The 16,373-nt window shown below is 38.0% G+C and overlaps 2 protein-coding genes across 16 annotated transcripts in view; both read right to left on the minus strand.

The window, feature by feature from the left end:
• CCDC141 (coiled-coil domain containing 141) overlaps positions 1-1,441 on the minus strand; it is a 59,876-nt gene extending 58,435 nt beyond the window's left edge. For all 12 annotated transcript variants that reach the window (XR_010623105.1, XR_010623104.1, XR_010623106.1 and 9 more), the window contains exon 1: positions 1,227-1,441. Coding sequence is in view for 9 of the 12 variants with exons in the window: in XM_065751218.1 (XP_065607290.1) it covers positions 1,227-1,328 (102 nt within the window). In the remaining 3 variants the exon portion in view is untranslated. The remainder of the gene's footprint in view (positions 1-1,226) is intronic.
• Positions 1,442-15,847: 14,406 nt separating this feature from the next.
• The window catches only part of SESTD1 (SEC14 and spectrin domain containing 1), a 50,164-nt gene continuing 49,638 nt past the window's right edge, over positions 15,848-16,373 (minus strand). For all 4 annotated transcript variants that reach the window (XM_065751396.1, XM_065751395.1, XM_065751394.1 and 1 more), the window contains one exon: positions 15,848-16,081. In XM_065751396.1, coding sequence (XP_065607468.1) covers positions 15,952-16,081 — 130 coding nt within the window. In that variant the 3' untranslated portion in view covers positions 15,848-15,951. The remainder of the gene's footprint in view (positions 16,082-16,373) is intronic.

A 16,373-nucleotide genomic window follows, 5' to 3' on the forward strand; every position in this document is an offset into this window, starting at 1 on the left:
AGAGGAACAAATATTTCTCTGGAGAGGCAGTAACTGTAATCCCAAGTTTTACGTATAACACATGGATCCAACATAATTTATGCTGAGTATATAGAGAGGTTGCACAAAAAAAAAATAAAGGGGGCAATTGACAGCTATTGGAATAGGAACCCTAACAGCCAATTCTCACGCTGTTCTGGAGGATATAGAAAGAAAGGAAGCGTGAAACATCCCAAAGCACAACTCATTCCTTGCTGTGCTACAGAATTGCTACAGAGTGAGAAATGCATGTCAGAGAAAATGGTGACAAGGAACAAACCAGTGATGTCACTGGGGCTAGCACACAAAGAGCCTACAGCACACAAGGGGAAAAAAATGAACATTTCACAATAAACTTCAGCATTTTTGTAACAAAACTACTGTCCTTTGGCAGCAGACGGAGGTTCCGGGAAAGCCTAAAAACAGAGGACAGAATATTCCTACAGCCACAACTGAAGTAATCCCATCCTGAATAATCATTCTGACTCGGTGACACCCATGGCACATTATCACCTCATTCTACACTACAGAAAAAAACTCCAGGGGCTGAGGACGGGGTACTTTTCCAAGTTGCCCGGAGAACAAAGAATCAAACTGGCAAAAAAACCCAGCTTAGAAGCAGTACTCAAGCATCCCTTAGGCATCCAGCTTTACGCCATGTGCCAAGTTTTATGCATGTTGTGGGTGCATATTCCAGATCACAAGCAGACCCTTCTGTACTCAAAAATAAAGCTATACACACACAAAGACTTCTATGAGAACACACGAGAATATGAATTCAAAACTTTCAAAAATGACCACTCATCATCAGTTTTAGGCATTAATTTCAAACAAATTATCCTAAATAGGCATACACAATCGGCATTCGTGGAGTCATTAGCAATATTTTTTTATAACAAGCAATCTGAGTTTTAAAATATCTCTACTTGCAGTTGAGTATCCTCAAAATGTAACATTCATGTTTATTAATACATTTACATGGCACTCTGCAATTGTCTGTAACTTTTTAAGTGGAGGAATTGTTTGCCTCTAATGAAAAATAAAAATTGTGATCAGGAACAGAAGAAGGAATCTCCATTAGATATTAATTAATTACCCTGCATTATCATTGTATGCTAGCTATTCATTAGTGCAGAATATTTAATAGAAGCAGCAACCACTGAGTAGCAGATTGCATGGAACAGACATGCCAACATTTGCTACTTTACCTTAAGCACAGCTATAACAATACTGGCATTCCCGGACTGAACAGCAACTGAACTGAGGGTTGTTGTAGAAAGCTTCTGCTCCAAACTGGCTTCATTTGACATGGTGTTTCAAAGAAGAACTTCATGCATTAAAACAGACTTGGAAACACTTGCACAAGGTCCGTTCTTCATTTCAGAAAGCGACAAGCAGGGTTGCTTGGATTCACTGAGTGAAAGAGCTCAGCTAACACTGATTACTCTGCCAAAAGGAAAGAACAGGAGGTTAAAAATAGATGGCTCCATTGAGTTTATCATTCTTGAGAGAGATATTTGACACACCCCTAGTTTGGTAGCTTTAAGCTGTCTGTTCTTTTTGTCACCATCTGAAGTGCAAAAGCCTGCTGCCACAAACATCATCCCACACCGTATTAACCACAGGAACAAAGTTTCTTTAATTAAAAACAGCTAGAAATCATTCTAATGCCAAGGCTACACAGACCAAGCTGATGTTCTGAAATTTCAAAGCATTCAAGTGTACAATCTAAAAGTTCACATTCTGCAAGTAATTTTTTTTTATTGTTTTCTGGTTAAAGAACATTTGCTCAAAGTAATTATTCCACTGAGTCAGTGTTTAAACAGGATGAACATGTGTATATAAGTCAGATGCTGAACCTAAACAGACAATGGAATTTTAATCCAAAATATTTAAATGTACATTGAACAACAACAAAAAAGGAAAGTAAGAGCTCTGTGCAAATTCCTAAGAAGTGCTTTATTTCTTCCAAAGGTTAAAATAATTTATCTTCATTTCAACTAAATATTGTTTCTGTAGTTTTTATTTTTGTTCTAAATCAGTGTAAGGAAGTCCTCTTAAATATTTTTTTAAAGGCTGCACTCCACTTAAGCTTTTCAGATTGTGATGATAAACTAATATGCACATTTAAATCATAGTGTTGGTTTAGCATATTAATTCTATTGCCAGAAACACTGAGCATGCCACAAGCAGCCTACAGTATAAGACAGCAGCTGCAAGGTTTCCTTCCACAGAACAGCTGAGAAAGCAACATCAGTGTTTGGTTTGGCAGGTCACTCGGGCAACACAAGCCCTCTCAATAAACTATATGTATAACCCCCCTCTAAGCACCTGCTTGCTTCATTTGCTTAGAAGTATGTAACACTCAAAAACATTTTTGTCTAAATTAGATTTGCTTATCGCAGACTAGAAGAGACACCAAGGTATGCAAAAAAAATTACAAAATATTCTGGTCTGGAAGAAATTTGGGGGTAGTTACAGGGAAATTGAACTGATACATCAAGATCTGTTTGTTCTTGATTGCTTTTGTTTCATTTATTTGTTCATTGTTTCCTCCCTCCTATTAGTGTAACATTATAGCCTCAGTCTAAGCTTTATCTTCAAACCACAGATTTGGATCTGGGTATCCAGAACTATGCTGTAGTGGTTTGTGCTGAACTAAATGTGCTTGTCAAATCAGAACAATTTTCATATCTTTTGTGTCTAAACAGAATCAGGATCCCTCGATCTGTCACTGTGGGAAGAGATAACGTTCAGTTTTCCAAAACTTCTTGAAACACCTGTGAAGGGCTAGATGAAAGAAGCATCACATAGATATTCAGGAGACTTCTGGGTATTCATTCTCAAGGTGTGGCATAAAAAAAAAGTGTAAAATTTGATAACTTCACAAAAATTGGACTGTGGAAATCACGAAGAAACATGAACAGCTAAAACTGAATAGAAAGTTCTGTTTGGATTGACTAGAAGGTAAATCCATTGTATAAATTTCCTAAATACTCCAGATTTCTCAAAAAAAAAAAAATCCTTAAGACAGAGACTTTGGGTTTTCCACACTGTGGGCAAGACAAAGAACAAATAGAAGTACAATATTGGAAAAACTGTTGGAAAAAAACCATCTTAACCTCCAATTAGTCTCATAAAATGAATCACAAGCCAATTTTAGTGCTACATTAAAGTTTGTCATCAACTTCTGTTTTCATACAAACACACTTGAATGGTGCATTTCAGTGGCACAGCTAAGGTCATTCCATCACCTCATTATAGTAGTCAAGAGCTGTTTTTCACTCAGGTTAAATGAAGAAACATATTTTGTAGTGATGACAGCTAGAAATCATGAATAAGTATCTCTCAAGAAGCAAATCATAATCAAGTTTGGCATAAAGGGAGACAAACGACTCAAAATATTTAATACATGCGTGGACATTCTATTGATTTAGCTCAAGCTATGCATTTAAGATAGAGACATGGGATCAGAGCATTAGGCAGAGAAAATGTAACAAAGAATCTGAAAAGATCTTATAGCACAATTGTGGGAAAAAAATTTGAGAGATTTGGCATTGCATTACGATGCACTGCAGCTGTGCCCAAAGAAACAAAATTTAACAAGCATACCTTTCTTAGTCTTGTATATTTACCTGTTGTCTGGTTCTCTGAAGCAAACAAATAAAAATCCTTTTTGAAGCCAAAAATCAGGCAGTTTATTTTAGTAGAGAAAAACATCTTCACTATTACTGTGCCTTCAAAGACAAGAATGACAAGAAACTGTAACAGCTACCAGCTGCCCACAAACAATAATGAAACTTAACACCAGAACTAATAAAAACATCTTAAGAATACTGGGAGGTGAAGTCTGTAGTGGAAATGATGTCAGGTATTATCTGTAACAACTGTGTACAAGAGAATTGGAAAGATTAATATGATAAAACCCATATTCATCATGGAGCCTTAGCAGCTTTTTCACTTGTGGGGGAAAGGAATCCCTACTCACTGTTTGACCCATGTGCCCATTCTTTCTTGGAGAAAAATTGCATCCTTCTCAGAGCCTCGGAACTGCCAAAATGCCTTCAGGAAAGTTCACTCCCTAAAACCTCATATTATTGAGGTCCTTTACTTTAACTGGTTTGCATATGTAATGGAGTATTCTTTCCTTGTTTCATGCCCAAGAGGTGTACATAGCAAGGAAGGTAAGAAGACCAAGGGAAGGAAGCACATCCTCAAGCCAATGGGTTTAACGTGGCTCTGTACAAGAGGTACATAAACACTGCTTCCCTCAGCAGCCCCACTTAAACAAGGGTCCAAGATATCAGATCTCCACAAGTCTATGGTTGCTGTCTCCTATCATCATACCATTTGTGGGCTGCATTTTGTGGTATTCTCAGCAAGGTCACGAAAGCAAGCTACCTGCAAGTCTCCTCACAGTCACGAAGAGGTAACAGTGCAACCAAGCAAGGTGGTAACCTGCTCGTCTAATCTGCCTTCTTCTTACCTTATCTTAGATGACTCAAGATGGGTAGCTTAGAAAAATAAGGCATTGGGATCTCCACAAAGAAACTCCTGCAGCAAAATGAATTTCTAGTTTCAAAAATGCATTTTAAAACTGTTTAAGAACTTTCTCTTCATCTTTTGTTGTTGAACTTAACACTATACAAAAAATGCATTTGGATTTTTTTACTTAACTATGAGCCTGAGGTTTCATACTACAATAAACGGAAGGACAAGGATCAAAAACAGCTTATGAAAAGAAAGAGATGGGGCTATGAGGGAGGAATAAGACCCTGCGATAATTCTGAGGCCATCAGCAGCTCTGACTTTAACAGATATATCTGTTCAGATGCATTGGCTTAGAGATGTCTCCAAATGCAAATACATTAATTGGTATTATTTTACTTCGCGAATTTAATTTTATTTCACTGTGACAATCAATAAAGACTTAAACAAAACAAACAAAGAACAAGCTGGACTTATACCTTTCCTTAAAGCGAAATCTACAGAAAAGACTGGCAGAGAAAAAGTGATTTGATGGCTTTTCAAGTGTCAACGTAATAGCAAAATATAAGCAAGAGAAGTGTTAACTGTTGAACAAGGTAACAAGATCAAACAAAAAAGAAAACAATACACAGCTGCACAGCACAAAACAATCATATCTCATTCCACATGGGATGTGGGAGAGAGAGCTATGTGTTCTCTTAAGTCCACTGAAGAGATAGCAAAGACCATCTCCACTCATTCTCCAGTTGATTCTGAGCAAATTGGAATTGAGAAAGATGAATATTCACATCTCACTGGGAGTTGACTGAAACAACTGCATACTGTACTCCGGTAAATACAGAAGTGCTTTAAGAGTTAGCTCAGAAGTTTAAGTTTGTCAACAGAGAAAACTGTGGCTCAGTATATTTGACTCTATTAGGAGTATGAAGAAACATCAGATAGCTTACTAATCTGTTGTTCAGGCTCCAAGAGTAGCATCAGAAAGAGAATAATTAAACAAGACTAGTGTGTTCCCTTACGCACGCATGTAGGCAAATCCAGCATGACTTCATTTAGTAAATTCCTTGAGAGCATTTGAAATTCCTTCCTGATGCAGTGTGTTAACTCAGTGCAGTATACACACTGCACCAAGTATAGATGAGAGCCAGGCTGTTTTCTCCCTGTAAAAAAGGAAGATTAAGATGTCAGCTGCAACAAAAGTCTAGTATGAAAGCATCTACAAGCTGTCCTAATAAAGTAGTTCAAAATAACAATGTTGCCTCATACTGGTTTATATTTACAACTTGGCTGCATTAAAATATTATTTCTCTATATTTTCCAGTGTTTATACACACAAATATTGATGCCTGTATTAAACCTGTTAAATAAAAACATCTGTTAAAAATTACACAGACTGATCAAAAAGACACTGTCACTGGGTTCTTGGAATGATTAATTAAGAGTGAAACATCTGTTTATCCTCTTTAGAAAGTAGTCAGTAGGCAAAAATACCAAAAGGTCAGAGCAAGTCATTCCTTTAACAAGACACTAATTAAACAGACAATAATCACACTAACCATTCAAAAACATTCAAGCCATATTGTCTCTTGTGTTTGGAAGAGTTGATTTCAAAGGATGCCAACTTCAGAAAGCTAAGTTCAGAACAAAAAAGTGTGTTACACAGCCCTGATTCCAATATCATGTTGCATTAGACAAAATGAGGGTTTATCCAGAGAAGTTAAATTCAACAGCATAGTTGAATTTCAAGCATTAAAGAGCAATAAGACTCTTAAGTCTTTAGAATTTTTTTTAAGTCATTTATCAGTGGAGTTAAAAATAACAGTGCTTTGTTCTGTTTTCAAAAGATAATTCCATCTCACGCAACTCTGCTACTTGAAGGTTCACACTGCTGAGCATTCCTCTGTACATTCTGGTCACACACCTCCCGTTCCATCCCATGGTACTCGTGAACCAACTGGTCCCAGTTAGCTCTCTCGCGTAGTTGAGAACTATGTGACCTACTTCGGAGAGGTAAACTAGCTGGAAGCACCGTGATCTCTCTGCCCCTTCGCTTTCATTTCTGGAGCTGGTTTGTTAAATAGATGTGTGCTAGCCGCTGACACCCGATGGAGCCGGGGTGTGACTACAGCCTATGAGAACAAGCAATCTGTTTCTAGCTCATCTGAAAGACCGTTCAGGACCTATAAAGGACAATTGAGTGCATTTCAGAATTCAAGCACTGCCTATAATGAAAACCCTTTTTCCCCCACCCCTTTGACTCTTTCAATGGAAGTTAAGATTTACTAGCACACTCAGAACCACTGTGAGTCATCCACAACAAAAACTCCTATTGCCATATATCAGCAGCAGTGAGTATGCACTAGGCCAGTGCACACGCAGTAGCACGTAGCAATAGACATCCCATAGTGAGAACATTTTGAATGAGCTTATGGAGATTTTGCTGGACATCTTTGAGGAAAAAGATGAAACTGTGTTATTCTGGAACCCAATTTTATTACTATGCCTTTTCTCGTGATCCACCAGAGGGTCTGACCCAGGAAACAGAGCACAGTCTGTTGAAAGCATCAGATCCTTCAGATGAGATGATCATTCCCATGTTTTAGTGTGGTTTTGACATCAGAAAGACATACTCTTCTTTCTTACAAGAGGTAGCCACTGGTTCCATAGGCCTTGGCTGCTGAGAAGATGCTGTCTCTACCTCGCTTCTGCCACCGGGGTGCGGAAGAGAGCCTGTGGTTGTTTCCTGCTCAGGGAGAAACTGATAGGAGAAAGGGTAGGTTAAAAGGAGCTAGAGGCTCCACAGAAATAAGCCTAGAGCTGCCATGAAACAGCAAAGGGGAATGAAAGCTTTAGAAAGGTTGTTAGAAGAGCAAACAGTTGTAAAGAGAGAAATGTGATAAGGTTTTGGAAGGCAAGAGAAGTCAGCTGATTATACTTTTAAAAGAAAAAGAAATCTCAACTCTTCCCCTCTAGTCCTCATCACCAGTTAGAAAACCATCTTATCATACAGGCTTCAGCTACTGTCTGAAAAACTGCTCAGGAAGTAACCATGCTCTTCCACTCTCACGATGGACCATCACATCCCATCTCCAACTTTGCCCATGTTTTCAACCCCTCTGTCCTCACAGCTAGACATCTATAGTCCCAGAAATGACCTTCTCCATACACACAACTCAGAAGCCAGTGTGTCCCCTGTGCCCTTTCCCATGAGAGAATCAAAGGCAGCAATAATGAGCTGTAATATCAGTGTGACAAACTTTTAACTGACTTGAGCACCATATTGGTACCCCACCCAGGATGGGGTGAGAGCAAGGACTACACTCCAGCGAGCTGCTACATGAGGTTTTTATCTCAGCTCAAGGCCCTAAAGTAATTGCTTTCAAAGGCATAGCAGCCTGTGCTGTCAAACAAGAGGTATCATATTTCCACAATTCTGTACCCAGTACTATACTATCACCAGAAGCCTCTGCTTCATGCAGAGATGTAGCAGGGAAGAAGAAATAAAAACAACAGTGTCAGTGTGTCCTTGCTGAAGTTGGCTGTTGATTGCAGGGGAAAGGGCCTATGCTAAGAGGGTATGCACTTCTTTGGAATCTGCTCTCATCATCACCCTGACACACAAAAACCCACTTCAGCCTCACACTTACACGGGGCAGACTCTTCAGGCTCTTCATAAAGGGCACATAGATGCAATGCTGCGTACAAGGTACTCAGATCGCTCCAAAAGTAGTGCCTTCTATTTATTTCCATGGAAGCTACAACAGGTACATAGCACATAATAATGCTCCGTGATAGAGCAAATTCTCAGCTAAAAAACACTATTCTTCAACACAGTCACCACTATTTTCTATGCATTTTCACCAGCGATTAACACACTGTCTTTGTTACCACTGCTGGAACCCACCACCCATTGCTTCACTGTGCTTACACCCACTGTTGTCTCTGTAAACGTATAGCAAGTGTTGATGAATATCAGAGGGTGCCACTTTCCTCCATACGGAGAAATTCAATGACACCCTTGTTTCATAGGTACTTCAGTGTCAGGTGCCATTCTGTTGGACTATCCTTTTGCTACCATCTGTCATACATCAACAAAACGGAACAGAATACAGGTGGGAAGGTTCAACCTGACATCCCACCAACATCTGCCTCTGACATTGTAGGCCAACATAATGAAATAGGAGGCAGTACTTTTGGAGCAGTCCTTGTAATCACTGTTTTCAGTGCTCAAGAACACCACATTCTTTCTCTTTCAAATAATTAAATTATTAATTATACTGATATTAAGTGTTCCAAGCTCTAAGATTACCATGGACTGCTTCTGCAGCTAAATTCAGAGGAAGTTAAACATTTCAATGCCTCCATTATTTAACTTCACCACAGAGCTTTCATCTAACATTAGAAGTCCCAGGAGAGAATCGAAAGATTAAAAGCCTTACTTCAGTGAGCAAGCCCAGATCTTGGACTAAATTGCTTCAAATTTTTGAAAATTTATCTGCCATCCTTTTGTTATATGTTAGTCTTTCTGAAAGGCAGAGATAGATTACATACCTTGTTGCTGCAGCAGGATCTGCAGGGACTGCATTTTAGAACCCAGCTTACTGTGTTCCAGGCACAAAAATAGCATGCATAACTACCTCACATAAGCTGCACAGCTTTTTCTACACTTGATTTGATATTTAGTAAATACTCTGTAATTAAATCCCTTTCTCCGAGTTACTTTCTCTCTGTGCTAACATTTTTTCTGTTGGCAGAGGACTTGATTAACTGCATTCAGGGGACGAACTTAATCTTCCCAAACTTCTTTACAGCCCACCTGCTTGACGCCATATGATTCACATAAATATTTTTAACGCAAACACCTCCTTGGTTTTCCTCTCCTTTGTTTTTGCTGAGTATTGCTCTTCGGATCTCATTGCCATACGTAGGAAAAAACATTACCTCAGCATTCTAAGATGAACATAATTTGGACTGTGCTTTTTATATCCTCTGTGTATGTGTGATATCCACAACTACAACATCCCACTCCTGACCATTATGAGGTTCCCTTCCACCAGCCCTGTGAACCGGGGAATGCAGCTGTCACCCCCTCCCAGCACGGGCACCCACATACACTCAGCACTGACAGTAGCAGCCATTTCATTCAATTTTGCTTTGGAACAATGAACAATGAACCCAAAATGCACATTGGATCATTTTCAAGAAGACAGTTCAGTAGCAGATGCATGGAAGCTTGTGATAAGGGCCAGGAGACAAAGCAATATCTGGCAAAAATGGTCATAGCTAATGATACCAAATGAGCCCCAGTAATTCATGTTTCTCTCACCTGCCTGAGCAAAAGCCCTGCCATCTTCACAAGAGGTAATATGGCATGAAATGATGCCTGCTAAAGGCTGCAAGCTAACAAATTGGCCATGTATGATGAGTAGAAAAAAAGCCCTTACAAGGCCCACCAAACAGTTGCTCACCACAGCCTTTTGATGCCATTTCAAGCAAAGCATTAATAAAACTTTGAGCACAGTGGAGTGCCTTATTCTTTGTGTCGTGTAGAGAAGGAAGGCCATGCTCTGAGCAGTAAGTGACAGAAAGCAGACAGTGGGGCATCACATTCACATCATCACCACAGATAAGTGGCGTAACAGTTAGATGTGTTGAATACATGGTACAATCTTTACCCTGCTGTGCAGCTATCATCTCATAGAGGCATGCAGAGCTGCATGAAAAAGAACAGTCTGCACTTAGTACCAGTTTAGAACATGGCTTGTTCCCAAGTCCCTGAAAGTCAGGCCCATATCACCACACAGTCCTAGTAAATATCATGTAACCATGCTCTGCGTTTGTGAAAATGATCAAGACACCATGAAAACTACTCTTTCCTAGCAGTCAAAAAACCCCTTGAATTTGGAACATTAAGAGACACTTATCACTTGGCTGTGGCTTAAAAATACCCAAACATATACACACCAGAGAGTCCTAGTACTGCATTTTAGATAAATGTCTTACTGGAGCTTTCCTACCCACTGGAACTCCACAGCTTCCAACCCTGCAAGACACAGAGATCATCAGCAATCCATGCATGTCAGGAAAGTCAGCAATGACAGAAGGAATGTGCTGCTGTTTGCCCAGCAACTGCAGCCCTCCCTTGGAAGATGAACGGTGAATGCAAGTAAAGCCCCCACAATAAGATGGTAAATCATGCAGTGCAAACCAGATAAACTAGTAACATCATCAGTATATGGAAAATCAGCAGAAGTTCTCCAGCTATAAAGAAGTAATAAAAAAGGATATTCACTTTGCTTTCTAATGTTTTCCAACTTATTTTCTCAGCAAATTTGGAATGTAAAGAAAGCGTATTTTTTCTCTCATTGGCATTCAGAAGGATTTTGAATTGTGACTCAAAATTCTTACTGTATTATATGCTCAACCTTTGTTATAATAGAGATTCATGTAAACTGATGATGTCACCTCTAAGATGAAAAGAGAAACCCCTTGCTTTAATTTTCATAGCTTTTTTGGGCTGAAGTTTAACACTGATGCTTTATATCTACTAAATACATTTTAATAAATGCTGCATATGTGCCAGCATAACTAAATCACTGTTTTATTAAATTAAGTCTTGCCAGCATTTGATTTTGATGACTAGGTGAGTTATCCTGTCATGTGACAGAGAGATTCTCACAGGTTACTTTAACAATTCCTCTTCAGGTTCCAAAACAACCTTCATAGCAGAGAAATGGTTCTGACCTACCATATTGTAGCGATCTGTACAAAGACATCCATGAGAAACTGGAAATCAAACTCATTTTGCCTGCTTATTTATTTTTACCTGCATTTCCACAGACAGCAAATCTTCACAAAAAAGTGCTTCCTCCTCAGAGCATCAGATGGAAAAATATCTTGAAGAACTCAAGTCCGTGTCCTTGCAAAAGCTATATAACTTGTTTGTAAGCAGAATTTTATATTAAGATGACAGGCATCAGAACTATTACAGTGGGCCTACTTACTGCAGGAAACAAATGTGGAACATTTGCGAGAATCAATGTTATTTAAATGACAGACTCATGCACTTTTTCAACATCCAATTTAGATTCCAAGGAAGTTACTCTACAATAGCCAATTCTGGTTATTGCATAATAGGAAATTAAGGAAGTGACATGTTACAGAAAACAATCAGTTTATCAGTTCAAAATAACTGTAGATTGGAAACAGAATTGCTTACCACTATTTGCCATTGTATCTTTTATTTTGGAGTACACGACTTTTTCAGAAATGTGAAAAAAGACAACAGATAATTGATTAAATTACTGACAGTGTTTATTTAAAATTCAAATACCCTACCAGCTATTGGTCCCCGAGTTCACTTTCCAGTACTTTTGAAGATATAATGTATTTATGGGTTAAGATCTGGTCTGCTTATACCAGCCTTCTGTTCTCAAAGAAACACATCAGAAGACTAACATGAGCATTTTTACAGTGCTGACTCCCATTTTACTGTTGCAAGCGTCTTAAACAAATACAAGAGACAGCCTATGAAGTTACAAATCATCAAACCTTTTTAATCCCTGTTTCCTTCGTGCTTTAGCTCCTGAGCTCAAGTAATATACTATTCAATACACCTAGAATTTAATCTATGGCTCCACAAGCTTCCATTCTTACTCTTTCCTAACAACTCCAGTGTTATACAGATTACAATTATCCTGTTGAAAGAATTCAGGAAACTGGAGGTAATATAATTACATGTCATTAATACTATTTGAAGCCCATGACAAGCTCTGCTTATGGTCATGACCTAATCACAGTTTTACTTTATTTCTTTTTCTTTATGTGAGATAGAAATAAGCCTTCTTGCTCTGCCCTGGCAGATATCCTTATGCCAGCATGATAGTATAAAGAGCACTATACAATCCTACTCTGCATTCTCCAACTGCAGCTATACCTCCAGAGTAATTCTCTTTGAATACTAATCCATTCACACCAGCTATACAGGACTCCAAGCTCCAAATCTGCTTCCCCACTTCCCTGAAACAAAATGAACCTTTGCTCATAATTATGATAAATTAGTCCCAAATACAATACAAAGCTAACAAGTAATGAGAATCAGACACTTCTGTGGAAATGCAAACGTCCAAGAAAACATCACAGTTAAAAGAGTTTACAGGGTTAGGCATTTAGATACATTGCTCATCTATCTAACTAATATCCTACTAAAAATGAATGACAGCTACAAATGGTGCTTCTCTGTTCACTGTCACAAAAAGAAACAAACATTTTCAGTATTACATCAACAGAAAAAACCACAACACCTGGCTCATGGAGACATAAATCTTTGTTACTGACTTTATTACCTCAAAAGCAGGGTTGACTCCATCCCTTTCAAGTCATTAGTCAGAATACACTTGTAATAACAATAATCAATCCTTCCTAATTCTATTTAAATCTCTGTATTTTACATGTAGCACTGTATCCCTTAGGGCAAATTGTTTATGCTAAAAATAAATTCATCCTTGTGAACTCTGTTGCTTGAAGTATTTTTGCTATCAGAAAGCTACTCCACCTTCCCAGCAACAGCCACCAGTACCATCTGGACGAATACACACACAGGTAAGTTATAACAGATTACTGAAGTAGTTCTACCATTTAGCATGTCTCTACGTAGCTCATTTTATGCTGTGTGCCCTTAAGGCTCATCCATTTCTAAAGGATCAGTAGCAAGTACAAGTGTAGATGGTGTATTGGCTAAGACAAGCACAAAAATCTTTGTTACATTTGGCAGTATTCTTAACAGATGATATTTATTCCATTATTTAAGAAACCCTCAGAGTTCATAAGAAGGATTCAGAAATCTAGCAGTTGCACGCAACTAATCCAGAAAGCTATTGCTATTTCTCCTGATGAGTGGCCAATTCAAAAATCACAGAGTGCTGGTAAATAGCTCCTTATTAGCCCCTGACTTCCCAGAAGGCAGGGAATTCCAGAAAGGAAGGGGAAGAATGCAGGGAGAACCAAGTCTGGCATATCCCAAGGTACTGTGTCAGAGACAATAGAATGAAAGTCAGAATCCACCATGCTAGGAATGCCTGATGACAGATAAGATCAGCCCCAAGACCAGACTTCATACTTGGAGCTACATTTAATATCAGACTATTAGGGTCATGAGTTCCAAGTCATGCACACAGCTGTCACATGAACAAGTCAGAAGCCTCTCATATTATTCTGCTTTTGCATATGTTACTGAGAAAAAAACAAAATCTCTGTAGCTTGTACTCATCAACAGGAGTTTATGCTGCAGGATGTTAACGACTGTAACTAGATGTGTGTTACAAACAAGCAATGTGGAACTGGAGATGCAATGCTCAGTAATGACTATAGCCTTCATTTACGTTTGTGCTTGCTTTTTATATTAATTAGACTTCCCTTGTTTTTGTATGTTTCAAAAAATCAAATTATATGATCCAAGTATTAGTTATATTGTCAGCAACTTTCTCAAATGGAAATGAACAGCAAAATCCAATTTAAAAAAATTACACTGAAAACATCTCTTTACAAATACAGCCTGTGAAACTTAGTTGATTTGAGCTAGTATTAAGGTACTACTATAACACTACATCAATGCATCAAAAGAATAATTTGATTTCCTCTGCCAAAATAGCCCAAGAGGGGAAAAAAACATTACCGTTATCATTTTACCAGAGAAATAACTGATGCTGACTTTTCTTTAATGGAGAAATTGCTTTATTTGACACACCACTCTTCTGTAGAGAAAATACGGGAAAACTGAGACAAATAAGTAAACAATATTTGAATGAAAGATGCATCAAGAAAGCCCAGTGAGTAATAACAAACTCTACAGGAATCACCTTTGACTGAGGAAAACATGGTGGGATAATACAAAATATTTAGACTTACAGTTGTTTGTTTCACATACAATACTCTAACACATATCACAACACTTTCCATACATAAGTATGAACTTATGTAGTTTAAGTCCTGAAGAGTAAGAAGCTTGCTAAATTATACAATGCAACTGTTTTTTCATTCCAATTACCTTACAGAATCATATAATGGTTTGGGTTGGAAGGGACCTTTAAGATCATCTAGTTCCAACCCCTCTGCTATAAGCAGGGACACCTCCCACTAGACCAGGTTGCACAAAGCCCATCTATCCTGGCCTTGAATGCTTCCAGGGAAGGGGTACCCACAGCCTTGCTGGATAACTTGTTCCAGTGTTATACCACTCCCACAGTAAATAATTTCTTCACAATATCTAGTATAAATCTACAAAATCTACTCTCTTCCAGTTTAAAGCCATTTCCCTTCATCCAGTCACTACATGCCCTTATAAAAAATCCCTCCCCAGCTTTCCTGTAGGCTCCCTTAAGTACTGGAAGGCCTTCCCTTAATAATTTCATTATTACTCATGGTTTTACACTGTTTATGAAGCACATCTTTATTTCTTATTAGATGAAATCTAATCTTAGAGCTACTACTACCAAAGTTGTCTACATTATTCAAGATTTCCCATTCAAAATGAAAAGTCAACTTAAAAAAATAAAGAACAAGAGAGGTCTACCAGTCTTACCTTGAAAGAAAGCTATTATTAATGTAACACTGATTTATGCACATATCACCTTACCTTTGCATGAGAACTTCCATCAGAAAAAAATGGCATAGCCTCTGACTCCCATATAACAATTTAGAGCAGTTATCTTTATAGCCACAGTTAAATTCATAAGAAAAATGAGGCAGATGTAAATATACCAAAAGAGTAATGGTCCTTACCACCATTTATCACAAAATATATTAAGAAAAATAACATTTGAGAATACAGGCAAAAACAATTTTACATTAGATTTTAAAAAGATGGTTTTTATTAAGCACAAAGAGCTTTTAATACATTATCAATACAAATAGGAAAACATCTGTTTACTGAATCTGATATATCAAAGATTTGACGGTTGGTTGCATACTGGCACAATAAAAATGACTTTTTTAATTTTTCAAATTAAAATTACAGGGTCACCACTGTCTACACTGCAGGCCTTTCACCTGCAGTCTAAAATTACCACATCACCTGGGCATAGGGGCAAGCAAAGAACTACAATTTCATAATATGGAACTCCTAACTCATTAGCACCATTCAAAGCTTGCATCAGCTGTTAAACTAAGTAGCAGCTGACAGGTCAGGTAAAGCTTTACAGCAAATTTCAGTGCAAAGTTTACAGTTCTTTCTCATAAGATATAATTGGAATCTATGGTTTCATAGCATGTTAAATAATTATGGCTTGATGTACATGATGTTAAGATGCTGACAGCAATTACTTTGAAAAAAGATGAGACAACAGCTGTGAAATGCATTTTAATATATTATGCCAAACTCTGTAATATGCAAATAACATGCTGGATTACAAACTTAAGTCCTATTATGAACTGATAGACAGGTCAGCATTAGCTCTCTGGGGTACTGGCTTCTGGTTGTCTCAGCTGCTGCTTTTTCAGGCTAACTAGTTTCATCTTCTCTCTAATGTGCTCTGCTGCAGAAGCCATATCACTTGGGCTCCCAAAGTACTGCTCAGAACTAAAAAAGACAAAAAAAGCTATCAGTTACAAGTACGAGAAAATGCATGAATATAAACATGAATGACAATCGAGAAAACAAAAAACATAAGTAGACACTTTTTCTATTGAGGTTTAAAAGCCTTCAAAAAACTCTGTAGACTCAGCAATAAGCCAATCTAGAAGGTATTATAAATAGCAAATGACTCTCTTATACCCAAGAGATTCTTTCCACAACAATGCACTGTCCTGCATGCTCAATGAGAGACTACCCAACACTATGTTTTAATCCCCATTTTCTGGCTGCCTGTAAG

This window comes from Cyrtonyx montezumae, unplaced genomic scaffold, assembly GCF_038088225.1.
Source record: "Cyrtonyx montezumae isolate F1298 unplaced genomic scaffold, pur_monq_1.0 scaffold_7, whole genome shotgun sequence".
Lineage (NCBI taxonomy): Eukaryota > Metazoa > Chordata > Aves > Galliformes > Odontophoridae > Cyrtonyx > Cyrtonyx montezumae.